The sequence below is a fragment of the Python bivittatus genome, unplaced genomic scaffold (genome assembly GCF_059951505.1).
Source record: "Python bivittatus isolate LINGU-HERP-01145 unplaced genomic scaffold, Pbiv_v1 ctg000700_np1212, whole genome shotgun sequence".
Taxonomy (NCBI): domain Eukaryota; kingdom Metazoa; phylum Chordata; class Lepidosauria; order Squamata; family Pythonidae; genus Python; species Python bivittatus.
Window position 1 is genome coordinate 60,622,409 of NW_028277098.1, and position 27,720 is coordinate 60,650,128.

The window sequence follows — 27,720 nt, forward strand, 5'->3', positions numbered from 1 at the left end:
CAACAGGCCATGCCTGGATTCCCATATGTTGAACTAGGATCTACCCAATCCTAGTTAAGTCTACTTTGGCTAGGTTCCACTAAATTCTTATATTCTGCACCACCATATAGGAACAATAACAATAACAACAACTTAAATTTCTTACATTAGCTTTATTTAAAACACAAATACTTCATTTTGTTGAACTGCTTAAACATCTGGTTCAGATACAATGATTTAAATAGAAAGATGTACAGAAAAAAATTGAGTATGTAAAAACTCAGGGTGAAATTCTCTTATGCAGAAGAGAGAAAAGGGAAGAAAACTGACCTCAAACAGAAGATTCTGCTTAAGCAAACTAGAACACCTGCAACAACATGGAAAAATCTTTCACAGTCTCAAATGCCTGTTACTTTCCATTTACATTCAGCTAGAAGTTCTATTGCCCTTCAGTTTGCTGAAGAATTATTTCCAACTTCTTGGGAGCAATTTGAAGACAAACAGTTCATTCAGGATAGCCAGTTTTAAATATTTAAAAGTAAGTCTTTTTGTGCCTTTTTCCCCCCTAAAGGCAATGCTTCAAACTGAATTGGCAAAGCGCAGCTTTTTTTCCCCCTGCCTGTTAAGCTAAATGTATTTACATTAGAATCAGGAAACTGCCCTTCTACCCACCCTGGGGCTAGGAATATAAACAAAAACACATCCTGCACTATTTCTTAACTCGTAAGTTGTAAGTGGTAGGACTGGGGTAATTAAACTAATTAGAAACAAGAATATTAAGACTAATGGAAAAAATGATTATACAAAATACCGAGACAAGAATTGCAGGATAAACAATATTCCCATGTCTTCACTTGGCCACAGCTGAGCCCATGCGAAAATCCCCAACGCACAACTCAGACGGAAATGTGGCTGAAAATGTTGCTATGGAAAGTTCGTAAGTGGGCAACTAAAAAGCCAGAGGGTCTGGCAGAGATGTCTGCATCTGTAGAAACAAGCTCTCCAACTGTTTAAGCTGTCAGAGGGCAACATTCCCAAGATTGGCTTAAAATGACCCATGCAGTGCCAGCAGAACTGGCCATCATGTTCTCCGTTTAAGGAAAAGAAAAAAGAAACTTTGAATAAATTTTGCACATGCTTTCAGGACAAGTTTTTAATTATTTCTTAAACGAATAAATTAGAAAGGGAGTTCAACTTTTCCCCCATGTATTTCTATGTGCCATGTAAAACCAGTCAAAATGGCATACGATGAGTGGGATGAGAATAAAATGTGCTGTTCCATCTTCGATATAAATGTTGCTTCACTTTCAACAGTATAAGGGTGGAAGTTCCACCTGTAGTAGGTTTGGTCCAAGTTTACTTTCCCTTCCTCTGTATTATAAATGGTTCTGCTCTTCTTAGAATTTCTTTAAAAATTACATAACTCAAGAGGTGACTCAAAAATACAGAAATTACCCCAAAAAGCAAAAGGAAACATCTGAAACACAGATGTTACTAGCTTTGCCACACAGCTGACAAACAGATATGACAATTCAGTAGAAAATATGTGATGAAGAAGAGTTGCTGGAGCAAGTTAGCCCTGTTCAGAACTGTGAATAGTCTTGGATCTTCTCTAGCTGAAATGTTCATGGTTTCATTCTGAAAATATTTAAAGTGGGCAGGAACAATAGTTGGGACATATCTCTGACCAGCAGGGTAATTCAAGATAAAGTAACGCAGCCAAGTTCCTCAAGCAGTTTCAAGTGTGCTTTAAGACTTGTCATATCTCCTCTACTAGAAAGGGTAATCTTTGTTATCCAACAAAATATACAGCTTTTATTTTCTCTCAAAAAGAAGCTATGTGGCACAATCAACTGTCAATCATTTCAGAAAGTTCAAGCAGGAGCTCATCCTCATCTTTTCCTGTATCTAGATCAATCTCTGCTTCCAATTTGCCTTCTGAGATTTCCCAAATCAGCTTCTCAAAGTCATCTTCAACTGAGGATGGAGTCTTCCCAGTTCCTGTTGAGCTCAGTCTGCGAGCCTTCACTACTGCTGCACGGGAGGAACTTGGGCTTGCTATCTCTGCCTGCAACGTGGAAGCTACCTGGTTTTCCATGTCCAGCTCAGAGCTTCATAAAGAGGAGAAAAAACAAAACTATTATACATCTCCAGGTGGAAAACAGACATCACGTGTACACCCTTGCAGAACTTTCGGTTCTAGTAAAATGGTGTGGGGCTGAACCATGGACATAAGTTAACTATAGGCAGAATGGAGGTAGGTAAAGTAGAAATTATGTTGTGGTAATATCTGGGCCATATAACAAGCCCAGGATGTGCAGGCTAGCAGGAAAGAAGAGGCCTATCTTTCACAGTATGTACTAAAGGATTGGACTTATTCTATCTTGCCCCAGAACCAATGTGTCAAAACTGCAAGGAGGTAGTTCAGGCTAGAAGTTAGGAAGAACTTTCTAGCATATGAGTGGAACAGGCTGTCACATGAAATAGTGAGTTCTCCTTTGTTGGAGGTCTTCAAACAGAGGCTCGATGGTCATCTGTCAGAAATCCTCTACCAGATTCTGTACTGAAGAGGTTTGGATAGATGACCTCTAAGGTACCTTCTAACTCCATGAATCTACAAAAGTGCTGTTAGATACTTACTGCAATATTGGCAGTAAACAGTTCCTATGGATATTTTTCCACTACAAAGCCTTCTGCTTGCTTTTAAATGTACATATTAATTTAAATTGAGCAGTATATATAATACAAACAAAGATTAGATCGCTGTGGGGCATATCAGCTATATTAAAAACACCATACCATCTTGTGGCACTTTAAAAGTCTAATACAATTACTTCATTATAAGACTTCATTAGTAATAGTCTACTTCAGATACAGAAGGCTAAACTGCAAACGTAGATTCCAAATTAAGCAACTATGATAGCACAGGATTTTTATTTATGTTGCAGTACAACTGGTAAAACATGACTAATGTTTTTAATCACAGATAACATACAAATTACAGCAAAAACAAATACATGTTGTGTTGATTTGGGAATCCTACAAGCTTAGTAACAAACTTTTATCATTTAAACTGTGTTACCTGCAAACCCACATTGCATTTTCAAAAATATCAGCAAGTTGGATTTCAAAACCCACTGTAAGAAATATCTATAGAGTATGATGCTCTCTGATCTACAGCCAGATTTGAAGGAACATTTAAGTTTTGTTTTATCATGATGACTGAACAGAAATCACTAAGAGGAAACCTGTTAGTTATTTATATTTGATTTTTTAAAATGTAGTTAATTGTGATATATTAAAGATATTTCTTTGACAAATACTTTCGGAGTTAGCAACTATGTACTTGAAATTTCAAACTGAATATATTAAGGTTCTTATAGAATTTTTCTTTAACCTGCTTCCATTGGCTATTACCCAGATACCTATTCATAAATGTGAAGGGAAAGAACATAAAATATCATATGATCTAATTTATGGTAAGTAAACATTCCACTTGCCCTGCTGTTCTATGAGAAAATTCCAATGATGTGCAATATGACTATAAAGAAATAATAATAATTAATTACCTGTTATAATCCACTCTCTTAGGAATAGTGGTTATACTGTCCTTTGAAAGATCTGGGGTGCTTCCCTAAGAAAAGAAAGAGAAAAATAAACTCAGTCAGGTTCACTATCGCCTCAGTTATTTTATTCCTGGACTTCCATTCCATTGTTCTTTTTTTTACGCAAAATAATTCATCTTCTGTCAATATAAATGTAGAACTCTCTGAAGATGTTTAGATCAAAAAGTGCTCTCTCCCACCTCATAAATTGTTACTTGTCTTATAAGATGGAAAAGCACATATAAAACAGTCCAGTGACCTCAGTCATCACAGAATTTTGGTAGCGCAATCTAATAGCGCAAATCTGTTTTCTTACCAGAGCTGTGTTTTCAGAAGCGAACTCTTTCATTTCCGTGTTTGTGATAGGGCTCAGAGGCTTCACTGCAGCAACAACAGAGGGATGACTCTCCAATACTTTTCGCTTCAGTGCCTGCTTTGCTGGAGAAATGGGTTTCACTCCAGATGGTTTCACATTCATCTTGGGTTTGACTGGAATATAAAAGCAATCCAGTGAGAATGGAGTGGTAACCTCTCTGTTGACATTGCCCAAGATGTTTGGAAAAACACTTCTCCTTAGAAGAGATTTATTTTCATCAATGCGAAATTTATAATGTATGAAAATACTTAAATTGCATTTCTAGAATGATGACAAAATACCACATAAGTGTTCTTCCCACACTTCAGTGCTTTGACTATACAAAAAGGAGTTACAAAAAAACTGCTGTATCCTGGAGAGAAAGTAAGACTAGAATCGTCTCATCATAGAGGCAGAGCTCCTCAATGGGGAGTAGCAACAGCTCTCTGCCTACTGAAAAGGGGAAACTTCTGTAACTAAGGACTTCTGAGAACTGAAGATTTTGCTCTGATCCGTTAACACTATCAATTAGTGTTTCTTAACCGTGGCAACTTTAAGACCTGTGGACTTCAACCCCCAGAATTCCACTTGCTAGCTGGAGAATTCTGGGAGTTGAAGTCCACAGGTTTTAAAGTTGTCAAGGTTAAGAAACACTGCTATAGATGCTTGAACACTTGTCTCAGCAATATGGGTCTTGTATATACCTGAAGCAAAGCTGAAATGTGGAGCAGACTGGTATCATCCAAGACATAATAAAGTTCTACTTCCCACAGGCATCAAAGTAGGGCTATAACCAATACTATTTTTGAAACAATCAAAATACACAGATCCATGAATAGAAGAAAAAAGTTCCAGATTCTTTACCGATTCCAGAATATGTACAACAGTATTTTGCTTGTTTCCATGGATCTAACACATGAGAGAATGTCTCCCAAGTCAAGTAATCGCTGACAACTGCTAGGATTACTACTGATTTTTCCTTATGCCCAAGGAGTACTAAGAAAAGGGATTAAAATATGCAGCTTGCCATTATCTCACAAAGTTGATGAATACTCAAGTATAAGTTGCAGATCAGAAATCTTTTCAAGTTTAAAAACAAGGAACTATTCAGGAAAGAGAACTTTACCCTTAGTCCTTGGTTCTGTGGTTTGAGGGGAAACTCTCAACTCTTCCAATGTTACCTCCTGGGATCTCACCAACAATCTTTTTGGAAGTGGACGGGTTTTCCCTGTAGTCACTGGGGATTCTGGATTTGTAGTCAGTTCTGGGATCTTGCCTTCTGCTATTTCTTCCCCAGCAAGTGGCACAGTCATTTGCTGTTCCTGGGGCTTTTCCTCCTGTTGTTGCTGCCGCTTTAACCGTTGTTTCTCCTTCCTTATTTCTTCTAAGCTCTTCACATAGACTTTAGAATGTGAATTACTCACACTGTCATTCAGAGGCTGCATAAATACAAGAGAGATATTTTTTAAAAAGCAAATGTTCAATAAGAAACAATGTAAGCCCTCTGAAAAGTGTACACTCTCTCTTATCACGGAACCAAAAACAAATCAAAACTTTTATTATGTTTTTTAGGCCAGAGAACATAATTCAACCTACATTTTTTGGTGTTATGCATATTCCATTCCTTTTTACTTAAAAACACAATCTATGGCAACAGCACATAAGTTTTGCTTCTTGGTAGAAGCCTAAAGCCAGAGAAAATTGCAGTGCAACTGCAGTGAAGATCAGTTTCCTACTTAACTAAAGTTCAGTTCATATTAAACACTTAAATATTTTATCTCCACTAACAGTACTTTTATGCTTTATAATCAGTGGTCTATTTGGTAGCATGACCTGCCATCTGTAATATGCTGCACATGTTGGTTATTATTCACAATAATGGGATGTAAATGAGCTTAGTAGAATAAGAATAGTGTTTATTTTATCATGTCAAATACTCCTAAGTAAAATACTGGATGACAGTTTCCAAAGATGCTACTTAAAAAGTGAGAAAGGAATATGCATACTCACAAAAGCTCTCTTCTTACAATACAATGAAGCTCACCTTTGCAGCAATGTCTGCAGTAGAAGCTTTTGGAGAAGACCTCAATACCAGGGTTTTTTCTTCTTTTTCTGGGGCTGTTGAAACATCACAGTGAAAATTCTGAAAAGAACTACATCACCACCACCAGCTGTGTACTAACTTGTTTGGAATACTACATTCCAAACCCAGGATGTAGGACAGTGACAATCTCTGAGTGCTCAGGAGCAGCAGCTTAGCTCCCCACCCCTTCGGAAGGTTGCAGGAGAAGAGTCACAGATGCAGTGATGTCACTATAAGTAGCATAACCAGTATTTTCAGCCTGCTTGTTGGCTTTGGAGGCTTTTCATGGGTAGGAATGGGAGATGGGCTTCTTGGAGGTAAATGGCTATTATTCCCCCCATTAATTCCCACCTTTAAAAAGCCCCAAATTGAACTGTTCTGTTTTGCTACCAAATTCCCATCTTGGTGTCCTGGAGGTCTGCAAATAAGATTTGGGGGCAGGAGGAGCTGTATATGGCTTATGGAGCCCAGACCTCATACATGGAAGAGCAAGTAATTTCTTTTACTGTTCAACTAACTTTCCCATGTTTTTGAAGTCAAGAAGCATAATAATATTACTTTGGAATTTTTCTACCCACCTCTGTATAGTGTGGTAAAAGTTTGTGACCCCTTTAGAACTATCCATAATCCTATAGTACTATGATCTACAAGATGATCTGAGCTTTAGCTAAGTCCTATTAACAGATAAAGAGATTCTGGATAGACAATCCACAGCATACTGTGTCATAATTGAACATGCTTCATTATCTTTATTGGAAAAAGTATCTGAACCATTAGGTGTCATCTTTTTTAGCCGAAATTATTTTAACCTGTTGATCAATCTCACACTTGGCTTGAGGGCATTTTGGACCACTTTTCCCTACAGAACTGCCTCAACTTGATATCTTGGAGCTGTCTTATCTGGAACTGTTCACTTTAGTCATGTAACAACATTTCAGCTGGGTTAAAGCTCAGATTTCAATTTGGCCATTTTGAAATGTGATTTTTTTTTCTGCTTCAGACATTCTGTTGTAAATTTACTTGTTTAGGAGCACAATTGTTTAAGCTGCAGTAGATGAACAAAATATCCTGATATTATCCTAGAGTATTTGTTAATATAATCCATAGTAGACTATTCTGGATATTAATAATCAGAATCTCTATCTGTTAACAAGACTTAGATAAAGCACAGACAATATTGTAACTCACACTACTTCAGTGTGTGAATGAATTTTTGTAGCTAATAATTTTGAAATATGACAGTTTCTCAGGAATGTATTTTTTCTAGTATGTTAAACAATCAAGAGCATGATTTTATAAAACCTAGCACCTGTTGTGATTAGTAAATGAATGCCATAACGATTGACCAATATGCTAAGTACTTCATTATTCACTATACCTTTACTTCCAGCAGAACTAATGTAGATTATTCTAGAAATATTTGGTTTGCTATTAAAAAAAATAAGCAAGGAATTCCAAAATGAGATGGAAGGGGTTGGGGCTTGGAATTCTCTTGTTAAATCTATTTTGCTTCTCAATTCTGAAATACAGAGAGAGATCTGAGAAACAGGAAGAGTTAGTTTCCTCCCTCTTTATTTTTGGCATTACTAATACACCTAGAATATAATATATAAACTTCTGGCATTGCTCTATTTTATGATCCGAGCCAAGAACCAAGAGCATCTATCTGTCCTATTATATAATACAGGCAGTCCTTGACTTACGACCACAACTGGGACCAGAATTTCTGTCACTAAGCGATGTAATCGTGAGACATCCCATGACTGCATTACTTAGTGACCGCACTCCTGGCAGTCCCAGTTGCCATCGTAACTCCAAGATGTACAGGTCATTAAGTAGGAAGAGGCAGGAGTGCCAGGTAAGGAGCACGGGGGTCCCATGGGGGGGGCAGAAGAGGCCTGGGAGGGCCAGCACAGGCCGCGCATGAGTTGGAGCATGGAGGTGCTGCGGTGTGGTATGAGCTGAGGAAGGCCAGGGAAAGACTACACTGCAGCTCAGGGGCTTCTTAGTGCACTGCAGCTCTGGGACTCCAAGCCTTTTGCAGCCCTACAGACGCAATACACCAGGAAGCCCCTTTGTGCCACACAAAGCCCACCCCCAGCCTGGCCCAGCACTATGGCACAAAGCCACCGCACCTCAGGAAGCCCCAACAGTGCAGCACAAAGCTGCTATACCCTGGGAAGCCCCAGCCAGCCCAGTCCAGTGCCAGCCGCAGTCACCCTCTCCACCCTGCACTCTGAGCCCGCTGCTGCCCTACACTCCACTGCCCCAGCTGACCTTCGCCATCTTCCCCAGGTCTTGCAAGGAAACTGCCGTGAGTGACCTTGGGAAGAAAGCCTTGTGTGGCCAGCAGCTACCTTGCAAAGGGCCAGGGCAGGCATGCTTGGTCAGCAGCAGGAGCAAGATGACAAAGGTGAGGGCAAGGGGCCAAAAGGGCATAGATGCAGGGGGAGATAGATGAGTGGGGGGAATTGAAATGGGCTGCCAAGTGCCCAAATTTTGATCATGTGACTGCAAGGGCACTGCAATGGCCGTAACTTCAAGCACTGGTCATAAGTCCCTTCATTCAGCACCACTGTAACTTCAAACGGTTGTTGAACAAATGGTCATAAGGCGAGGACTACCTGTAGCTACAAAATGAAACTGGTGGGATACATTCTGAATGCAGCCTTTAGAAAATAAAAGATATTAACAAGGCTTGTATGATACCTGTCAGTTTTGTAACGTACAACATTCTCCTCCCAGTTATAGTTCGTTCAGATTGCATCTGTGTCTTTGACGTGCTGTCCACACCTTGCTGCATGCGGAGAGCTTTCTCCTGCTTGATTTCCTCCAGAGTTTTGATGCGCACTTCCCCAAAGTCTTTGGCTTTGCCAGAAGGCTCTTCCAATCTTCTTCTTCTAGATACAGCTATACCCAGAAACCCTTCTTTTTGAGTTTCACACTCATGCTTTGATTTGGCAAAGCCGTCTTTCTCAATTTTTATTCGCTCCTCTTCCATTTGCCTCTGTTTTTTCTCAGCCAAGACTTCAGAAAAGGTTTTGATCCGGACTGTAGGAGGTTTTGCCACTGGATTAGGATCATTTGTCATATAAGCCATTTCAACTTTGGGTTTGGGATGTATTTCTCCCTTTTTCTGGCTAGCTTTCTCCAAGAGAATTTCTTCAAGCGTTTTCACATAGATTTCACCAGTTGGTTTGGCAGCATACTCTATAACACCAAAACAAATAATTAAAAAATGTACAGGAAAAGGCTACATTTTTAATTTCATCAAGATCTCACACTTTTTGCCCACTACGTTTGTGCTCCCCAATGGTCATATTGAGACAAGAAAGAAAGGAAGGAAGGAAGGAAGGAAGGAAGGAAGGAAGGAAGGAAGGAAGGAAGGAAGGAAGGAAGGAAGGAAGGAAGGAAGGAAGGAAGGAAGGAAAGAGGGAGGGAGGGAGGGAGGGAGGGAGGGAGGGAGGGAGATCTGCTGCTATTCTTTAAGCTTCACTCTAAATGGACTGTATTTCAGAAATATAAATAATCTTTTTCAATCTTTGCAGATTTTCACATACTGGCATAGAGGCTCAAAATAAAAAAAGTGGAAGGTATGAAATATATGATACAAATAGATGCTGAACAAGATTCTTCATCCCTGCAAGCACAGAACTTCTAAAATTTAAAAAAGGGAATTAAAAAATACAATGTGGGTTGACTATTTTTTAGAAGGTCCACGTTACAGTTCAGTATTCACTTAGCTAGGCATAACATTCAATCCAATAAAGATGTTTTCTGAACAGACATGCACAGGATTCAGCTAAGCATAAACTCACTGCAGAAAATGTTGAAAGGAGATTTTATTGTATTAAAATAAAATTAGTACCTGTGTCCATGTTGCTTTGCTCAGATGGCAATCCTAGTCTTTCTTTAAGAGACCTGGGAACTTGAACTGAAAAAAAGAAGAAATTATAAAGACAGCTATAGTCATTTTTTTTAAAATATTTTTTGGAAATCAGACACATGGCTTCTTGCAATTTACATGCACCATTATAAATAAACCACGTGCATTACCTATTATCCCATAATATATTAAAGCCTCAAGTATGTACACTATTACACAAAATTATGATATGTAACTTTTGGAGTTGTTTTAGAGAAAATGTTATTATTTTCTGGTAGAATAGGGAAACATATTTCCTCTATAAAAGAATGGTCAATGAGATCCTCTCATTATGCAAGATTTATTTATTCCATGAATAAATAGCAGCCTTATGAAGATTTTTAATAGTTATTTGGTCACTGTAAGAAAAGCTAGGAGAGCATGACATATGAGAGTTATTATTTCTAAGCTCACTCCCCTATATCTACTGTATATAAAAATAAGCATTAATATAAACACGTACTAAGAACGCCATTTTTACAGCTGAATATTTTCTGTATCTGAGTATTACTCACACCTGAAATAAGTGAAATATATTTTATTAATGGAACAGCCATACCTCTTTTTGGTGTTTTTTCTGTATTTTCAAGGGAATCCATTTTTTTCCCCAGTCTTTCAGCAAGGCTACGCTTTAATGGAAGTCCAGTCTCAGCAACTTAAGGTGAAAAGAGAATGAATTTATTTTTCATTTTTTGGTGTTTTGTTTTTAAAAAAACCTCCTAAATATTTCTACTGTTTATATATTATACATATGCCTCTACTTGTAATTGAAATCACAGCTCTTATTTACTCAGATGATACCATAAGCTGCTTTCAGTGGGTGTGTGCCTAGAATGGCTATACGCTCTTATTTAAAAATAATTTCATAATGCAAATAAATTGAGTATTTGGATATTTCTAATATGACAAAATATAATAAAAATCCATTATGCTCCTAATTCTATTGAGTATGATAATCATACATGTCATTTAATAAGTGCTAGAAATGAAGGGAATACATAACTTGAACTTTGTATATCTATGCAGCTATAAAGTGAAACATGGTTGTGATATATAACAGACAATGGTGTGGGGAACAGACATTTCAGTAGTACTTTTTTTTCCTTGTGTGATTACTCACCCGTGGGAGACTTCCTTCTCCCCAATCTCTCTGCGAGAGTCAGTCGAATACGAGGCTCCTCACCTAAGACAGTGAAATGCAAGAAACATTAACTTTTGCTTTCCTATCACAAATATAAACAACTATTGCCCCCTTCAGTTACATGGAGTATTAATTGAGATATAACTTATCTATTCATGGCAATGCTAAAGTGTATATTAAACAGTGAAGTTAGAGGGATATTAATTACAGAAGATAACCAACAGTTACAGTTATTTTCTCCACAGGAATCATTCATAAGAAAAAAAGTTAATTATAACATAATAGTTTAATAATTAATAACTTCTGTTAAATGATCCTTTTAGCTACTGAGTTTAAGACCTGTTGCTTCTTGCAAAGCATAAATGCTGCCAAATATAGTAACATCATGTTTGGAGGATTCCTGTCCAAGAGTATTGACTCTGATCAACAGAGAGGAAAAGAACTATAATTATTCCACAGCCAGAAGAGCATCTGAACTAAAATCAAAGTAGAGTCAGATACCTTGCCTCGTAGATAAAGTTACAGTTCTGACCACAGTTCGTGCATTTTCTTTCTCTGGGCCTGGTTGAGCAGTCACTTCAGAAGGAATGTCTGAAGATGGCAAAAACAAAGCTATGTTAACTTTCACTACAGCTACTTTATTTATAATTTGTAGCTTAGGTTTACATGCTTTATAAGAAAGCAGCCCAACTAACTCAATGAAGTTTACTTAGAATAAGCCTAGGATTGCACTATAACTATTGAAAGTGGCCCATACATATTATCATTCCTTACAACTACCCTCAATACTACCTATACTGTGAAAAGTAAGATCCCAGATGAGCTTGCAGCTGAAATTGAACTTCATCTTCTTAGTCACTATACAGCACAACCTACAACTCTCTATAGCTAAAGGAAGACAACACAACAGCCACATTCTACATTTCTTTAAGCAATAACCAACTAACTAGCTTGCAATGCTCCTCATATCCACTTCCAAGTAGTAGTTCAACTGATACTTATTCATTGTGCAAGAAGCCAGGAACTTACACTTGGGTAATTTTGGCATAAGGAAGAGCTATTTACACAAACAAAATGAAGCTGCCCAAAATGGTGACTAGTGCACACTATTACTCCAACAGTATTAGAAAGGCACATTCAGGTCTACATGTAGGCTCTCATTGAATGAATATATTTAATTAGTTTATTGATCTAGGAAATTATTGACTGAAGTACTTATGAAACAGAAGGAAACCAGGTCACATATTACTACTTGATTCATTTAATTTGGACAGCCCTCTAGTTTAAATTTGTTATAACCATTTTTCAGCTATGGTGCATACTTTGTTCACCTGTTATACAATTTCTATTTTAAGATGATAGCAATTTTATCAGGCTGTATAGGAGCAATACTTTAAAACAAAATTAAGTAAACTTTCACAATGGACTTCTTGTCAACAATGCAACAGCACACTCTCCAAGTAATCACAACAATTGCAATTCTCAAAGAAGACATTATAGGACAGTATGAAGGAAAGAAAATCAATATACCATTCTGCTGCTTTGATTTTTCTTTCATTTTCTTTGATTTTATTTCTTCAAGAGTTTTGATTCCAAAATTCAAACTTTTATCTGAAAAAATGTAGATATCTGACTGAAAAATGTATATATAATTCCAGAGATCAAATATTTACAGTATTTCTTGAAAAAAGGTTGTAAACTCTTCAAATTTAAGACAATGGAGGAAATTAATATAGTCTTAACACTACATACTTTCTGTTCTTACCTTTATCTTGATTTGTACTAGTCACTGATTTTCGAGTAGAAATTACCCGCAGTCCATTTGGTCCTTCTGTAGAGGGTTGTTGAGTAGGCATTTTAGATTCATCACCTTCTTCAGATAATTGATCTGAAAGGAACAGTAATGTTAGTTTAATCCTAATCCTGTTTATTCATAAGTAAGCAAGCCCTACTTAAATCAGTGGGATGCCCTTCCAAATGTGCCTAGAATTGCTACTTATTTGCTACCATAATTTATGATCAGAAAGGATATATAGCCCTAATATTAAAATAAATGTGTCATGTCTACTTTCCATATTCTTGGTAAATTAGGATAACCATTGGACAATATCCTGGGGTTCCATACTAAATCATGAGAATCCATAACTTAATTATGTGATTTCAGACTGCATTTAAGAATCCAAAATAATTTGTAAATGATTAACTGCACATGAATACATCTAAACCTTCTTTAGAAGAATGACAGACTAAGCTATAAAAGTAGGCATCAATGTAAAAAATAACTTCATGTTTAAAAAACAAGTCTGATACTGAATTTAATTTAACCTGGAATCATTAATGGACTTTAATTTTGCACATGGGCTTATACTACATCCAAAGGTTGGGTTTCTTCTTTAAAGAAGCAGCTTTATAATAGATTTTGTTTGATTTGTTATAAGGACCAGCTTTTGAAGAAGTTTATAATAGATTTTGTTTGATTTGTTATAAGGACCAGCTTTTTCAGATTACATGGAAACTCCTAGTAATTGTTTATTCTGATTGGTGATTCTTATATTGGTTGCCTTTGCTAATTATTGACTACTGATTTGATTATGACAATGATTTTAAAGTGGTAATTTGATATAACTGATATAAGATCACATTTATATGCAATACTAATCTAATGCCATTTTGAAAATTCTTATTCAATTTTACATCTTATAAATCTTTTTTTCTATTAAAAAAAAAAAAGAAAACAGCTAAATAAGATTCAGTATTCCATGAAGAAAGTCACCAGCCTGAATCTAGATATGTTAACTGATTATTACCATTTGCAACAGTAATTGATTCCAGTTTTCGTATGAAAATACAGAACAAGTGGCTAAGGCTAATGTTTGAGGTCACACACAAACACATCTCACTTCTTAAGGCAGATTGCATCAGAGGTTTGGGAAAAAAATCTTATCCTATTGCCTAGTGAGCAAAGAGAGAAATACCTAATTCTCTGCAAGGAACCCTCCTCAGTGACAGTTCTAAAGTGTTCCTAATCCTTGAGCTGTTAAAAAAAGTATTGTTGCCTTTTGAACAGAAACAAAGACAATGATATCTGGCAATAACTGAGATGTCATTTGCAAATATGCTGTACATCTCACCTAGGCTTCACATCTTTTCTCCTCCTGAACTCTGAAAATATGGTTCAGTTACAGAGGTGACTGGGCATACATGATGACACTGAAGGCAAACATAAAACAAAAACGACAGCTTGTCCAGAGGAAGCCTCAAATGAAGCAACCATTAAAATCATTTAGCAATTTCTAGCTATCACTTCTGGATTTCCTCTTTGTAAAACTGAGGTGAAACCTTTCTTAAATTAAAGGTCTAATCTGATGAGCTTGGGAAAAAAAATGGTCCAAGCAGCTAAAGAAAACAGTATCATCTCCTGCTTCTACATTTCATTTGCTATACTCATTCTCAGTTTATTTTAAAATTATGTTAGGTTAAAGGACTAATGCTTAGCTCACCATCATCATCTTCATCATCATCTGCGGCATTAATAACAACAGGTGGATGTGTGGGACTGGGAACATTTTCAGAATTTTCCACCTTCATTACTCCACGCAACTGAGGTGATGGGTTGGACTGAACAGAAAGCTTGTTTTGCTGTGTAGTCTTCATCTCCTCTTCTGGAGACTCAGGCACATTTGGAAGAACAGCTTAAACAAGGACACAACATCAAATAATCCATTTAGCTTGGTCATGCTCAGAATGAATTCATTAAAATCTGTGAGACTTAATTTAGTAATAACTGACATAAATTCCATGATTTCAAACAAGCTTACTCAAAGAGTATCAATGCCTGAATTCACTCCATTACTTACAATATATAGAACACATATGTACAGTATTAAGTATCTTATTTAAAAGGTGTGTGTTGTAAAACAAGAAGAGACAGAATCAAGAAGACATGGGTGCTGAAAGAATGGGGATTTAATACTAAAGTGAGCGGTTAGTACAAAAGAAGTACGTTAAAGGTGGCCCTGTCACATAGAATGAGGATCAAATCACAAAATGAATACATGAAGGGAAAATGAATGGATCAAGAACAAAGGCAAGACCAAGAAAGTTATTGCTGGATTGAGTTAATGAGATCCTGAAAAAGAGAAAGAAGAGATAAAGAACAAGATGCAATGTATACATCATGTCCATCCATTGTATGGATGGACATGATGTATACAAGGATGGTTTGCAAGAACAGAAAGGAATGGAGAAATAAAGTAAATGGTGTTGGCGTAAATTAGATTTAATTACATTTCCTTTTTTTCTCCACCCATCATTATTTCTTTTGCTTACTACTTCTTATTCTCTTACTGCACTTTGTAAAAAGTTGTTTACCCTCAAAGAGGTAAACCACTACCTCTTTGGGGGTAAAACTACCATAATGGTATGGTAGTTTTCTTTGTGTATATGCTGTGATGTTATGCGAGTCAAATGGGAAACTTTTAACACAGATAGCTCAACTGATGCAGCTATTTCCACATAAGCAAGAAAGGCCTGGATTATAAACAACTTATTCATGTGGAACTGGTAATTGTTATAAATTGGGGCCATTTGGTGGGGAGTTACAGTCCTAAAAACTCTAATGAATCCAGTATAGTTTTTGTTGTTATATTTACAGAAGTATGCACACTGACAATAGAATGCAAGAAAGTTTGTACTTAGATTAAATTACTACTGTTTTCCAAGGATGAAAATATAACTTACTCTTGCTTGGAGGTAAGAAAAGCCCATCCACAAAACGTCCTTTGTTGTGGTGGAAAGCACAGTTCAATTTCTGACAACCCATTGGCTGATTCTCCCAAAAGCATGGTATTTCACTGCGCTTTTTCTAAAGACAAACCAGAGGCTATTAACTATGGCTGGAAGAGCCTGCAAGTCCACAATATTAGGCAGCAGCACACACAGTGTATTCAGCTGACAAAAAAGCCCATAAATAAATAAACAGACAGAGAGACAGACAGGTTTACCAGTAGGCACACTGCTAGCAAATAGCTATCTATAGTTTTTAAAAGCTTTCTGTGTCTTCTTCAGGGTACTTCTAAGTGTTATTAGCCTGAGAGTAGCCCCATAAACCAGAAGTAGGCAATCTTTTTGCAGCTGGAGGCTGTACACTATGTGTGCATCTCGGAATATCTGCATTTCGCCAAGGACATGAAACTGCCATCTCTGGAAGGAACAGAGTGGAATTCTCTTCTCCATTTCTTAAAAGTAAAGAGTAAAATTGGCATACTAAGCTTATCAGAACCTTGACATTTGTTTTGCTGTTTTTCTTTAAATGGAACTCCACAAGCCACAAGAAAGGATCTGGGGCTTAGCCATAAATAACTCTAAAATAACATTCTGGTGACAATCTCTGCTTACTAGCTTCTGAAAGTACCCCACATATGCCATTATAAAAGCTTTAAAGACTGCTGCAACAGGCACCAGCAGATATGCTTACCAATAAACTAATAATATTTCATATTAAAATAACAACAATAACAACAATAACAACAACAATAATAGAGCCAGTTTGGTCTAGTAGTTAAGGCATCAAGCTAGAATCCAGGAGACTGTGAATTCTAGTCCCGCCTTAGGCATGAAAGCCGGTTAGGTGACTTTGCGCCAATCACTTTCTCTCAGCCCAACTCACCTCACAGGGTTGTTGTGGGGAGAACAGGAGGAGGAAGGAATATTAGGTATGTTCACCACCTTGAGTTTAATAATAATTTATTAAACTTGTATGCTGCCCAATTCTCAACTACTCTGGGCGGCTCACAACAATCAAAGAAATTACAATCAAATCAATAAAACATAAAAGATAGAGATAAAAGAGGGCAAGCGCGGTGAACCAAGGGGTCATCACTCTTCTTTGCCAAAGGCATGGGTGAAGAGCCAAGTCTTCACAGCTCTTCTAAACAACAATAGAATAGGGGCCATCCAGATCTCAGGAGGAACCGCATTCCAGAGGGCAGGTGCTGCTACAGAGAAGGCATGCTTCAAAGATCCTGAGAGATGACATTGTTTAATCAAAGGAACCCAGAGCATGCCAACTCTGCAGGATCGAATTGGCCAGGCAGATGTTATGGGACACAGGCAGTACCTCAAGTAACCAAGCCATATGGCATGTATGCCTTCACTGAAGTCCTCACTATTGTGTATGGAGGTACTAATGCCACAGCAGACACCTTCCTTGGCACTTGACAATCTTGCCCAATCTGATTTTTTTTTAACAATCTTATCAGCTGTCCCAGCAGCTATTTTGCTAGAGTACCAACTAAACCTCTGAAAGAGGCAGCTATCCACCCCCTCCTCAAGAAGCCATTGGTGGATCCTACAGATTTGGACAACTTCCATCCTGTCTCCAACCTTCCCTTTTTGGGTAAGGTTGTTGAGAAGGTGGTGGGACTGCAGCTCCAGAGTCCTGGAGGAAGCAGACCATCTGGACCTCTTTCAGTTGGGATTCAGGCTGGGAAATAGTACCAAAATAGCTTACTGATGATCTTTGGTGGGCATCCATCTTGGCCCTCAGTGGCCTTCAATATCATCAACCATGGCATTCCTCTGGGGTTGGGAGAAGGAGACACTATGTTATAGTGGTTCTCCTCCTTCCTTCAGGGCCAGTTCCAGTCAGTGTTGGTGGGAAGAATGATCTAGTCCTTAAACCTTGCTTCATAAAGCGCTTCAGGGCTCTACCCTCTTCCCACATCTACATAAAGCCATCGGGAAAGGTCATCCATCAGCATAAAGTGCAGTATCACCAGCATGCTGAGACAACCCAATTATGTATCTCTGCTCCTGGCTTAATTAAGTGAAACTGATGAGGTTCTATCTCAGTGCCTGGAGGTGTAAGGGTCTGGATGGGGAAGATTGAGTGGCTGTGAGTTTTGCATCTGGATTTTGGAACTGGAGATTTTTCATCTTTGGCTTTGGATGGAGCTATATACCTCCACCTAAACCTAGTGCACAATCTGGGGGTTCTCCTGGATTCACAGATCCTGCTCAAAAAGCATGTGGCAGCTACAGCCAGGAGGACCTTTGTACTACTTCATCTTATCCACCGTTCCTGCCTGCTGTCACTCATGCCTTAGTCACATCTAGACTAGACTACTGCAACATGCTCTATGTGGCTTTGCCCCTGAAGACCATCTGGAAGCTACGATTGGTCCAGAATGCAATGGTGCAGGTAATTATGGGGACACGTCAGTATGCCCACATAACACTACTTTGTGAGCTGCACTGGCTCCCTATCAGCTTCCGGATTGTTTATGGGAGTGCCTCTCCCTAATGACGTCTGCCCATTCTACTCACTCAAAAACAGTGGCCATGCTTTGAGTCCTTTCCTAAAGGGGCCCAACAGTGATGCCTATCATTTAGAATAATCCCCCCCCCCCGGCGATGTTTGATTGACCCTGATCCTACTGACCTTTAGAAAGGCCTTAACAGCATAGTTATTCCCCCAAGCACTGGGGCTAGGATGAGTAAGTTTCCATCAGGAGAGGGTATGAATGTGAGTCAAGTAGCCTATTATTATTGTTGATTGGTTTTTTGTGGGGGGTGTTATTTCTTGTAAGCTGCCCTGAGTCACATTGTTCAAGTCTGGCAGCCACATAAATTATTTAAACAAATAATAAACCCTCTTATGACATTCAGACAAGGTCACAAAGATGATATCAGCGACGTGATTCTTTACAAAGAACTGCCTGAATATGAAATTAGAACACAACATATAATTATATTACCTAATTTTTAAAAAAATCCATTTCCTTCAGGACATTGACAATTTTAATCAAAATAGTCAGAATTCAAGAACAGCGTGTGGTAGTCCTCTAAGGACTTTCCAGCTCACAATCACTCACATCTCTTAAAAGCAAGTATCATATCATCAGATATGGGGTTGGCTAGCCCCCTAGAGGCCTGGTGTTGCTTCCATCGGCCTCCTGGATTTTTCCTCTTCCTTCTACTCTGTGTAAATATGTTTTTTTTTAATACATTTTAACTGTGTATTTATTGTTTTAATCTGTTGTAAGTCGCCCAGAGTCCCCCATGGGGGGAGATGGGCAGGGATAAGTTTGATAAATAAATAAATAAATAAATAAATAAAATGTCAGAGTTCAGGATTTCTTCGGAATAGAGATGTAGCAAGGAAGAGACACAGTAGTATACACACATGCATAGTGTATAAATACATTCGCTCATACTGGATCTTATACAATCATTTTTCACCTCTCCCTCATTTGATATTTTATCAAATAAATAGAATTTTCTTTGTAGATCCTATTATCCACTATATCATCTGATATAATAAGAGATGCAACATTTCCAGGAATTTTAAAGTAATGTTGTTCTTAGTTTTACTTTGAAAAATCAATAAATCCTGTAGAAATTGAAATATGTAGTATATAATTTTTAATATCCCTTACAAACATCAATTTTTGACTTTATCAAATATAAACTGCATAGCTTGATTTACTTAGAAAAGTATGTCTGGTTTATAAAACTGAAAAATACAGTTTATTCAGGTAATAATTTTAAATGTATTGATGAGTTAACTTTAAAATATTTTTCAATTCTTGTGACAAAGGGAAAAGAGGAAACTAAGGGTCAGGATACAATTTGGCACTTGATACACTGTCTAATCAGTCTCATTACTATTATCAACAGTTTCTATTTCTGATCCTTTTTATTGTAACTTCTGAAGGTCTGCTTGTACTGAGTCAAGCTTTGATACTCCTTCACATTAATTTATTTCTCACTTTGCTGTTTTTCCAAATGTAGACCATTTTTGCCAGTAAACTATTTTACATTTAAAATTAAAATATTTCATTTTTTTCTTCTCATAGAGGAGAGACCTCAGAAACAATGGGAAAATAGGCAGAATGGTTTATGGGCCTTTGCATCTGTAAATACAATAATTGACTATAGCAGAGTAAATCTGAAATAAAAGAGATTATAGCCTCTTCCAATGTAGGCTATTAAAACCACTAACCAAAGACACATGTTCAAATTAAAATCTATCTAGAAAGATGCTTTGAAGCTCTGATCCATGGTGACTTGCAATATTATTTATACTGATGGTCTGTGAACGATCTCCTACAAAAGTCAAAACGAGGCCACAACTAAAGTACCACAATCTATTTAATGTCAACAATGTATGCTTTCCTCTTACTTGCACAGCTTGTCAAATTAAATGTACTGCTTTATTATGTGTTATAAGTACTTACATCAATCTCCATGTGTCTAAAGCGGCAGATACTCCTGAAGCATCGACCTTCCTGCCAAAGCACACACACAGTTTCATTTCCAAGGGCAGCTTCACAGTGACGGAAAGGGCAATTATCCCCCTATGAAAAATGATAGAGGGTGAATGATTAAAATCTATGGGTGAAATCCAATGCCATGCAAGTAGACTTATACACATAGCACCTTCCTCTCATCCCATCTCCCTGCAGGTCCCCACAAAATCTGCTTTAAAAGTCTTTAGTGCAGATTTTGAAGGTATTTGAGAAAAGAGGGTAAGCTGACCAGCACAAAAGAAAAGAAAAGAAAAAAACCCCTATTTTTGTAAACATTTATTTTTATTTAAATTGTCATTGAAAATGATTCATTAAATGATTCATTAAAAATAAACATAGGTTCTGACTATGTATTCTACTTGTTAATATAAAATGAGAGGTAACTTAATAGATCTGGTATACAATTTTTTCTCCAGAAATGCTACAACAAAGGTAAATTAATAGGGAAATTGAAGCCATGGAATAATACAATTTAACAACTAGCGATGGTTGTTTTAGCCCAAAAATTAATTACATGGGAGCTATACCAGCTTTTAATGATTTCACAAATACAAATCTGCTTGCTTAGCATTAATATCATAATTTTATTTGATGATGTAGATTAATCTGAAAAAACCTAAGTAAATGGTTTATATATGTACTCTAAGTACATATAAAAATGAAAAATCTATGAGTGTAAAATAATTTCTATTTAGGTTATATAAAACAAGAAGAAAGCAAGTGTATTAGAAATGATGATTATAGGATTTTCCTGACAAGTAAATGAATTGTGATTTAGATAATCAAGTTAAATCAAATCAAAGCTATCCCACTGAGGACTAACTGGATTCCGCCTTACAAATTACAAAATGACTAAATCAAGCAATCAAATATACGCAAGGGCAGATTTAAGAAAAATATTCTTTGTAGCATAAAGCTAGCCATGATGGTAAGCTGCAGGGATGAGAACAATTTCACATCAGAAGAGTGATGATCCAGGTAGATAAATTCCAAAATGTGAAAAGCAATTCCAGTCTTCAATACTGTAATAAATAGCAACCATTCATTCATTTTCATGGGAGAATAGTACACTGGACTTACTATAAAGGTCCATTTTATATAATGAAAGCATGAGATCTGAAAGTGGGTATCTCCCTTTCATTTGCTCCAGAAGCAGGGTTAGGGTCTTCTGATGCCCCTTCCCCAGTTTTGGAATGACAAACCAAAAATAGGACCTCAATGAAAGAACACCTTTTATATATTTATACTCTGGATATATGAATATATAAAAGGTTTAGAAAGTAACATAGTCCACAGGCAAGTAGAAAGAAGAACAAACAAAAAAGCTGATCATTATTGTATAAGCTGGCACTAGGTGAACAACTGCACCAAAAATATAATAAATGAGACATATCAATTATATATTTGCCTAATACAATCAAGCTCTACTGTCATTGTCTTGCATTTCCTATACACAAGCATATTATGTATTTTCCATAACTATATCAAGAAATTCACTAAAAATTAATAAAAGGTGGTGGTTGTTAAACTGAATAGAGTACAGTTATTGAGTCACAGATGAAGTAATACAAACATGGTTAGAAGACTCAGATGCTACGAAAAATACCTTAGTACAAGTAGAGTAGAAATAGAAGTAACAATCATCTCCTTGGTTAGACATATTCAAATGAATCTTCCTTCAAGTTTAAGGTGTAGAAACAAATGGCTGAATACAATTTTGTTATTTTTCAGTGATGGCTAATCACAGCGATGTTTAAAATGGTACAATCTTCTATAGGCTGGATTTAGCAATATCTTCTTTAGAACATAATCTTGGGAAAAACAAATGGAGAGAATAAAAGATTTAAATATCACTGAAAAAGTTATACCATCTGATAGAAACTTTCCATTTCCATACAAGTTTAACTCTTAATACTACTTACTGATTTTTTAAAAAGGAGTTAAGTTATTGCATACATTTGCACAGACACATGAATTTAGAGCTGATCGTGGGGAAGATATGAAGGAACCATTAAAGGGAGGCTTGGAGAAAAGATTACACAGTCCAGAGACTGAAGGAAGCATGAGAAACTCAAAATAATACCATCTTAATTTTGTTTAGTATAAGGTGGGACAGAGATAAACTTGGAGAGACTTTCAAGATACCTTACAACAATAAAGTAGCATTCCTGGAATCCTTGTGGTGTCTGCTTCTTGGCTTGGCCTATCTTGAAGTATTCACAGTATTCACTTTACTCTATACCTTTACAATGTAGTAATATCCAGATGCAATTCAAGGTACTAGCTATCACCTATAAAATCTGTCATGGCATAGGGCTGGCTTGTTTTTGGGATGACTTATCCCCAACTGTTTCTGCTTATTTCATGAGGTCCAGTAGGATGGGCATTCTCTGGGTCCCTTCCATCAAGCAATGTCTTCTAAGGCCTCCTGTTGCAGTACCTGCCCTATGGAACTGCATATCCTCTGAGATTTGGATGGCCTCAACCTTGCTGGCCTTCTGTAAGGCGTTAAGGACCTGGCTGTTTGCCAAACAGTAAGCCTCAGTGAATGATGGGCATTTAGTATGACGACTGTTTATTTGGGTTTCCTCCATGTGTGCAGTGTTTTTTAAATTGTTTTTAATGTTATTGTGGATATTGTTTTGACTGTTAGCCACCCAGAGCTATATGTCAACTTAGTGGCCATATAACTCTTATAATAACTAAATATTTGAAAATGATATGCTTAAGCAAAATGTTATTAAAAATACAGACTGAATTCAAGAATACAGGTTGAAATACCTTGGTATGATCAGCAGATACTATCTTCAAAGACTTCCAGTTATTTTTCTCCTGTAGGTCGAATCAACACTCAATCCATGAAATAATAACGGGATAGAAAGACTTTTCTTCCTCACATTGCCAAGGAAACAAATCTCATCCTCATTCAAAATTCAGATAAAGGGTGAATTACAACTACTGGAGAAAGTAAGTCCATTTGAATAGCCAGGAAAGCTGGAAGCAGTGGTTAATTGCCTCTTCAAAATAAACAGTTCATTTAAAGAGGAACTTGTGTTTCAAACCAGCTGCAAAGAAGATCCATCTTCCACAGCCAGGCAATTTTACTTTTTTTTTTTTTTTTAAATTAAAACACAATGTTTCAATTTCTGGTCTTCGAGATCTCTTCACCTATTGAAAAAAAGAAAAAAATCTTCCCCGGTCTTTATTAACTGTATAGTAAAAATGTTGGTAGATATAAAGTCAGATATGTATATACACATAAAGCTGCATATTATGTGCTTATACATGTAAAAATGCATATGCAAGGACAATATTAATAATCTACATTGCAAATAAAATTTGGAAAAATCAAAATAGATTAATTTTCCATGTAATTAAATTTTTAGATGAATAGTTTACCATACAGTACAAACATAAATAGGTATATTCATACTGCATATAGTCAGACATTACACATATCATGTGTAAGGGTGCCTTATAAGAACTATTTTTTTATCAGTTGCATTAATTTTTGTATAGTATTATTTGAACTTGCAAAAGCAATATATTTGGCAGCATAACATCAAGAAAAATATGTTTTACTTCCAGGCTATTCAAGTTTTTTTTTTTTTTAACTCTAAATTTTGTTCTCTCATTGGCAGTGCAAAATTTCCCTGCAAAAAAAGATGTTGCTGCTTGTCAGTGATAAGATTGAAATATCTTTGGTCTAACATCCTAACAATTAATGCCTCTTCAGTCACACAGCAAATAAAGTGTGTGTTAATAAGAGCAGAATTTATTCTTTTCAAATATCATTTTGCATATGTAATTTTTAATGAATGAAGAACAATACGTTGGAAACTTTTACTCCACACAAAATAATATGTTTTTGGATATTTATGGTATGTTATTTTTCCAACTCTAAAAGAGTAGAGGGACTTTTTTTTAATTTAGTTGTCCATGTTTTATTTCAACAATTCGAATTTAAGAAATCTGTCATCTATAATTTGTTTTTCTTATTTGCATCTCTTTTCTTTTTTATACAGAAGCTTGTCTTGCTTGCACAAAATGACACTAGTGCTCCAGATGGAGAAATCTGAATGAAGGAAAAAGGTTTCTGTCAAAGACATATCATTATTTGCCATAATCATTCTACTTTAAATAAATATATTAAAAAATCCATAATGGATTGATGAATTGCCTTAAAAATGGGGAAAAAAAGATGTTTTTGACAAGTTGCCCTTTGGGTGTACAAAGTTTAATACACTTGCCATAACAAGCAAAACTAAAATAATTTTGTTAGGAGCTTTTCATTTTCATACACACTGGATAATTTTGGGAACAGTATTATGGTACCCATACATTTAGTTCATTCAGCTACATACCTCAAGCATTTTGCATACTGTCTGTTCTAGTTTAAGAACATACCACCAACTTTGGTAACAGATAACTGTTACCCTGTGGGTAAAGCCAGAACTATTCAACTGTTCCACTGCTACATTAAAAACCTCAACTATTTTAAATAATGTGAAAAAGATGATTCTTCCATCTTTTAATGCAATAATAAGAAGGAAGCCAATTACTGTATTTAAATTGCATTTTTATAAAGCTGAGTAATTTTGAATTCAGTTGGTACAAAAGCCTGAAGAGGGCCAACTACTACTAGCTAACCTTTTGGAGAAGGAGTGCTATTTCCAGCAATATAAAGTGAATCGTCAAAACACAGAAATTCTTAGATTCTTATTTTTCTGCTCACTTCAACTTGTTCCATTTGACTACGAAACACTGAAAGTTAGCATATCCAGATGACAGAGGATGTTTTATATATCTACAAGATACTTAGAAGCTATAAATCAGTTGATTCTAATAATGGAAAGAATGTACAGGGAATCTTTTCATCTACATTTTAAACTGCTAAAAACAGCCAAAATTAGAGCCATCATTTTGCTAATTAACCTGCCATTTCACAGCACTGATGTATGTAATTGCCAAAGCTCTAAGTAAAACAATCAAAACTGTGAAAATATGATCTGACCTTGTTTCTTGAGTCAAGAGATCTGTTGTCCTGAATTTGTTATTGAAAGTAACAAGAAGGCAGTTAAACTTATGACTACTTGGGACAATGGTATCCAATTTCTCAGCTACCCCTACCAATATATAGGATGGTGTTTATCGACTAAAGTCACCTAAAACTATTTCTTTAATGCTTTGATGATTGTTGGAACTAATTAACTCTTTTCTCAATTACAACATGATTTGTCAAAGGACAGCAAATCTCCTTAAAAGCCTTCTGATTGGGGGGAAAAAGATTTGATTACAGTAATGTTTGCATATATCCAAACACTTATCTCAAGAAAGAATTTATAACATCCATATTTGTACTTTGAGCCTGTAACTCTATATGCACCTGGGAGTAAGTTCCTTTCAACTCAACTGAACTTAGTTCTGAATAGATATTCATGGGTTTGCATAGAAGGAGCCTACAGAAGTTATTTCTTGAACGAAGAATCGGGGGGGGGGGGAATAATGCTTAAATTTGTTCATAATATGCAAATAAGAATTAGTTTCCTTTCTGAGAACATACCATCCATGAGACAAAAGTGGCATGTTTGTTATGAAAGCCTTTCTGCATGTTCTGGAAGGGAAGAGTGATGAGCTTATCAAAAATATCCAACCATCTCAAATGGCTGAACAATATTCATCATATACAAGTACAGCACTAGTTCCTTCTAAATTGCTTTTGGATTCTGCTGTCAGAGACAGCATTTAAAAAATAGGCGCTAAGCTTTCAATATCAAACAACACAGAAAATAGAATATAAATACAGAATAAAGTGAATTTATTTTTTCTTTACCCTAAAACTATCCTAGGGGTTTTTTTTCCCTACCAGTACAGGTTTCAGGTAAAGCCAACTCTGGCTCACAAAAGTGCTTGACATTACATTAGCTAGCTTTTAAAATTCTACTGAATCTGCCTTATTTGTTATAGTGTGCGGACCTTCTAGAATGCAATTCTAGCTGGTGGTGTGTTCTATGTGCCAGGAAAATAGGCAAAATAGGTTAGCCATCATCTTCAGGACTATCCATTTTACTTTTTGTTTTGTCACAGCTGTTTTAAGGAAATTGCAAAATACTTGCACATAGTTCCCAAGACAAGCACATGGATATGTTTCTGTAGCTACCTGGAGTCCACTATAATTGTTGTTTCCTAGAAAAACTGATTCTTTAAACTAGCAGGTATTAATACTGACTCCATATCCAATAAGTGAAGAATATAGGAAGTTTATCATAACTAATATAAAATGTATGCATAATTTACTATAATATAGCTTTATTAATAGCTTTTTTCCTCCTTGTACCATTATGCTTTTTAAGAAGCAAAGAGACTGCTGTGGAAAGTACCATAATTTAACTTATATTTAGTTTTTATTTAAATCATCTAATAGAGATAAAATATCTTCCTGCAATCAAAAGGAACCCTTACCTTCACTAAAATGGTATTTTGTGTTTAGCCTAAAAGAATGACAAAAAAAGTTTCAGAATTCAATGCTGAAGTCTAAATTAATTATCCTACTATATTAACCTTCATATCATAGAAAATCTCCAATGTCACTGTCAAATATAATAAACACTATTCATTTCTATTTTAAAAATGTGTTTGTCAAACAAACAAGCACTGGCTTTAAATAATCAGGTGAGGAATTTTTAAATCCAAAATGTCACAACGTCTGCTAGGCTTTTTTTCCCGCCCTCTAAACCCTTAAGGAAGTGAAAAGTGGAGAGAAAATAATTATTTAACCAAATATTGAAGAGGGGGGTGGCTCAGAAAGAGAGTGGTAATGCTGATACCACTTACCTAAAAAGGTGAAAAAAGAACAGAAGAGATTTTTTTCCCCCAGTCTGGCGTGTTAGGGGGGGAGATTATAAAGAAATTAAATAATACAGCAAAACACCTTTTGCAGAAATTAGGAATTGGGCGTTAAAGGGCAAGCTAAGGCGAGAATGTAAAGAGCAGGCCTCAGAAAAAGCCGGAACAGAGAAATAAACACAGGCCGAATCCCAGACTCCGGGGCCTAGAGGAAGCCGCCCCTGACGAAAAGGAATTCAATAAATTACACGCAAGGAAGCCGCTGTCTGTACATCGGAGACACAGGGAAGGGACCCAGGCCTTTGTCACCCATGCGCAGGGACTTTACCGAACCCCGATAATATGACGACGACACCAAGTCCTCGGTTTTCGCAGCACCGCACTTCGACCTCTTCTTTGCGGGCCGAAGACCGAACTCTAGTCGTCGGCGTCAACGCCGCCGTTGCCCTCCTCTAAGATGGCACCTCCCACTGAC

The 27,720-nt window shown here is 36.6% G+C and overlaps 1 protein-coding gene across 4 annotated transcripts; it reads right to left on the minus strand.

Moving 5' to 3' along the window:
• Positions 1-132: 132 nt before the first annotated feature.
• On the minus strand, positions 133-27,720 carry ZC3H11A (zinc finger CCCH-type containing 11A). Of its 4 annotated transcripts, XM_007425178.4 has the most exons (19): positions 27,494-27,720; positions 26,862-26,890; positions 23,181-23,231; positions 22,006-22,210; positions 20,328-20,447; positions 15,829-15,952; positions 14,589-14,780; positions 12,854-12,976; positions 12,619-12,699; positions 11,590-11,679; positions 11,068-11,130; positions 10,507-10,602; positions 9,891-9,956; positions 8,732-9,232; positions 5,984-6,057; positions 5,066-5,378; positions 3,901-4,073; positions 3,549-3,613; positions 133-2,090 (listed from the first exon to the last, which is right to left on the minus strand). In XM_007425178.4, the coding sequence occupies exons 4-19, from the start codon at positions 22,057-22,059 to the stop codon at positions 1,829-1,831; spliced, it is 2,397 nt and encodes a 798-aa protein (XP_007425240.1). In that variant the 5' UTR covers positions 22,060-22,210; positions 23,181-23,231; positions 26,862-26,890; positions 27,494-27,720; the 3' UTR covers positions 133-1,828. The 4 variants fall into 4 exon arrangements, with proteins under 4 accessions (XP_007425240.1, XP_007425239.1, XP_025020515.1 ...); XM_007425177.4 differs by lacking the exon at positions 26,862-26,890; XM_025164747.2 differs by having other exon boundaries at positions 26,862-27,720.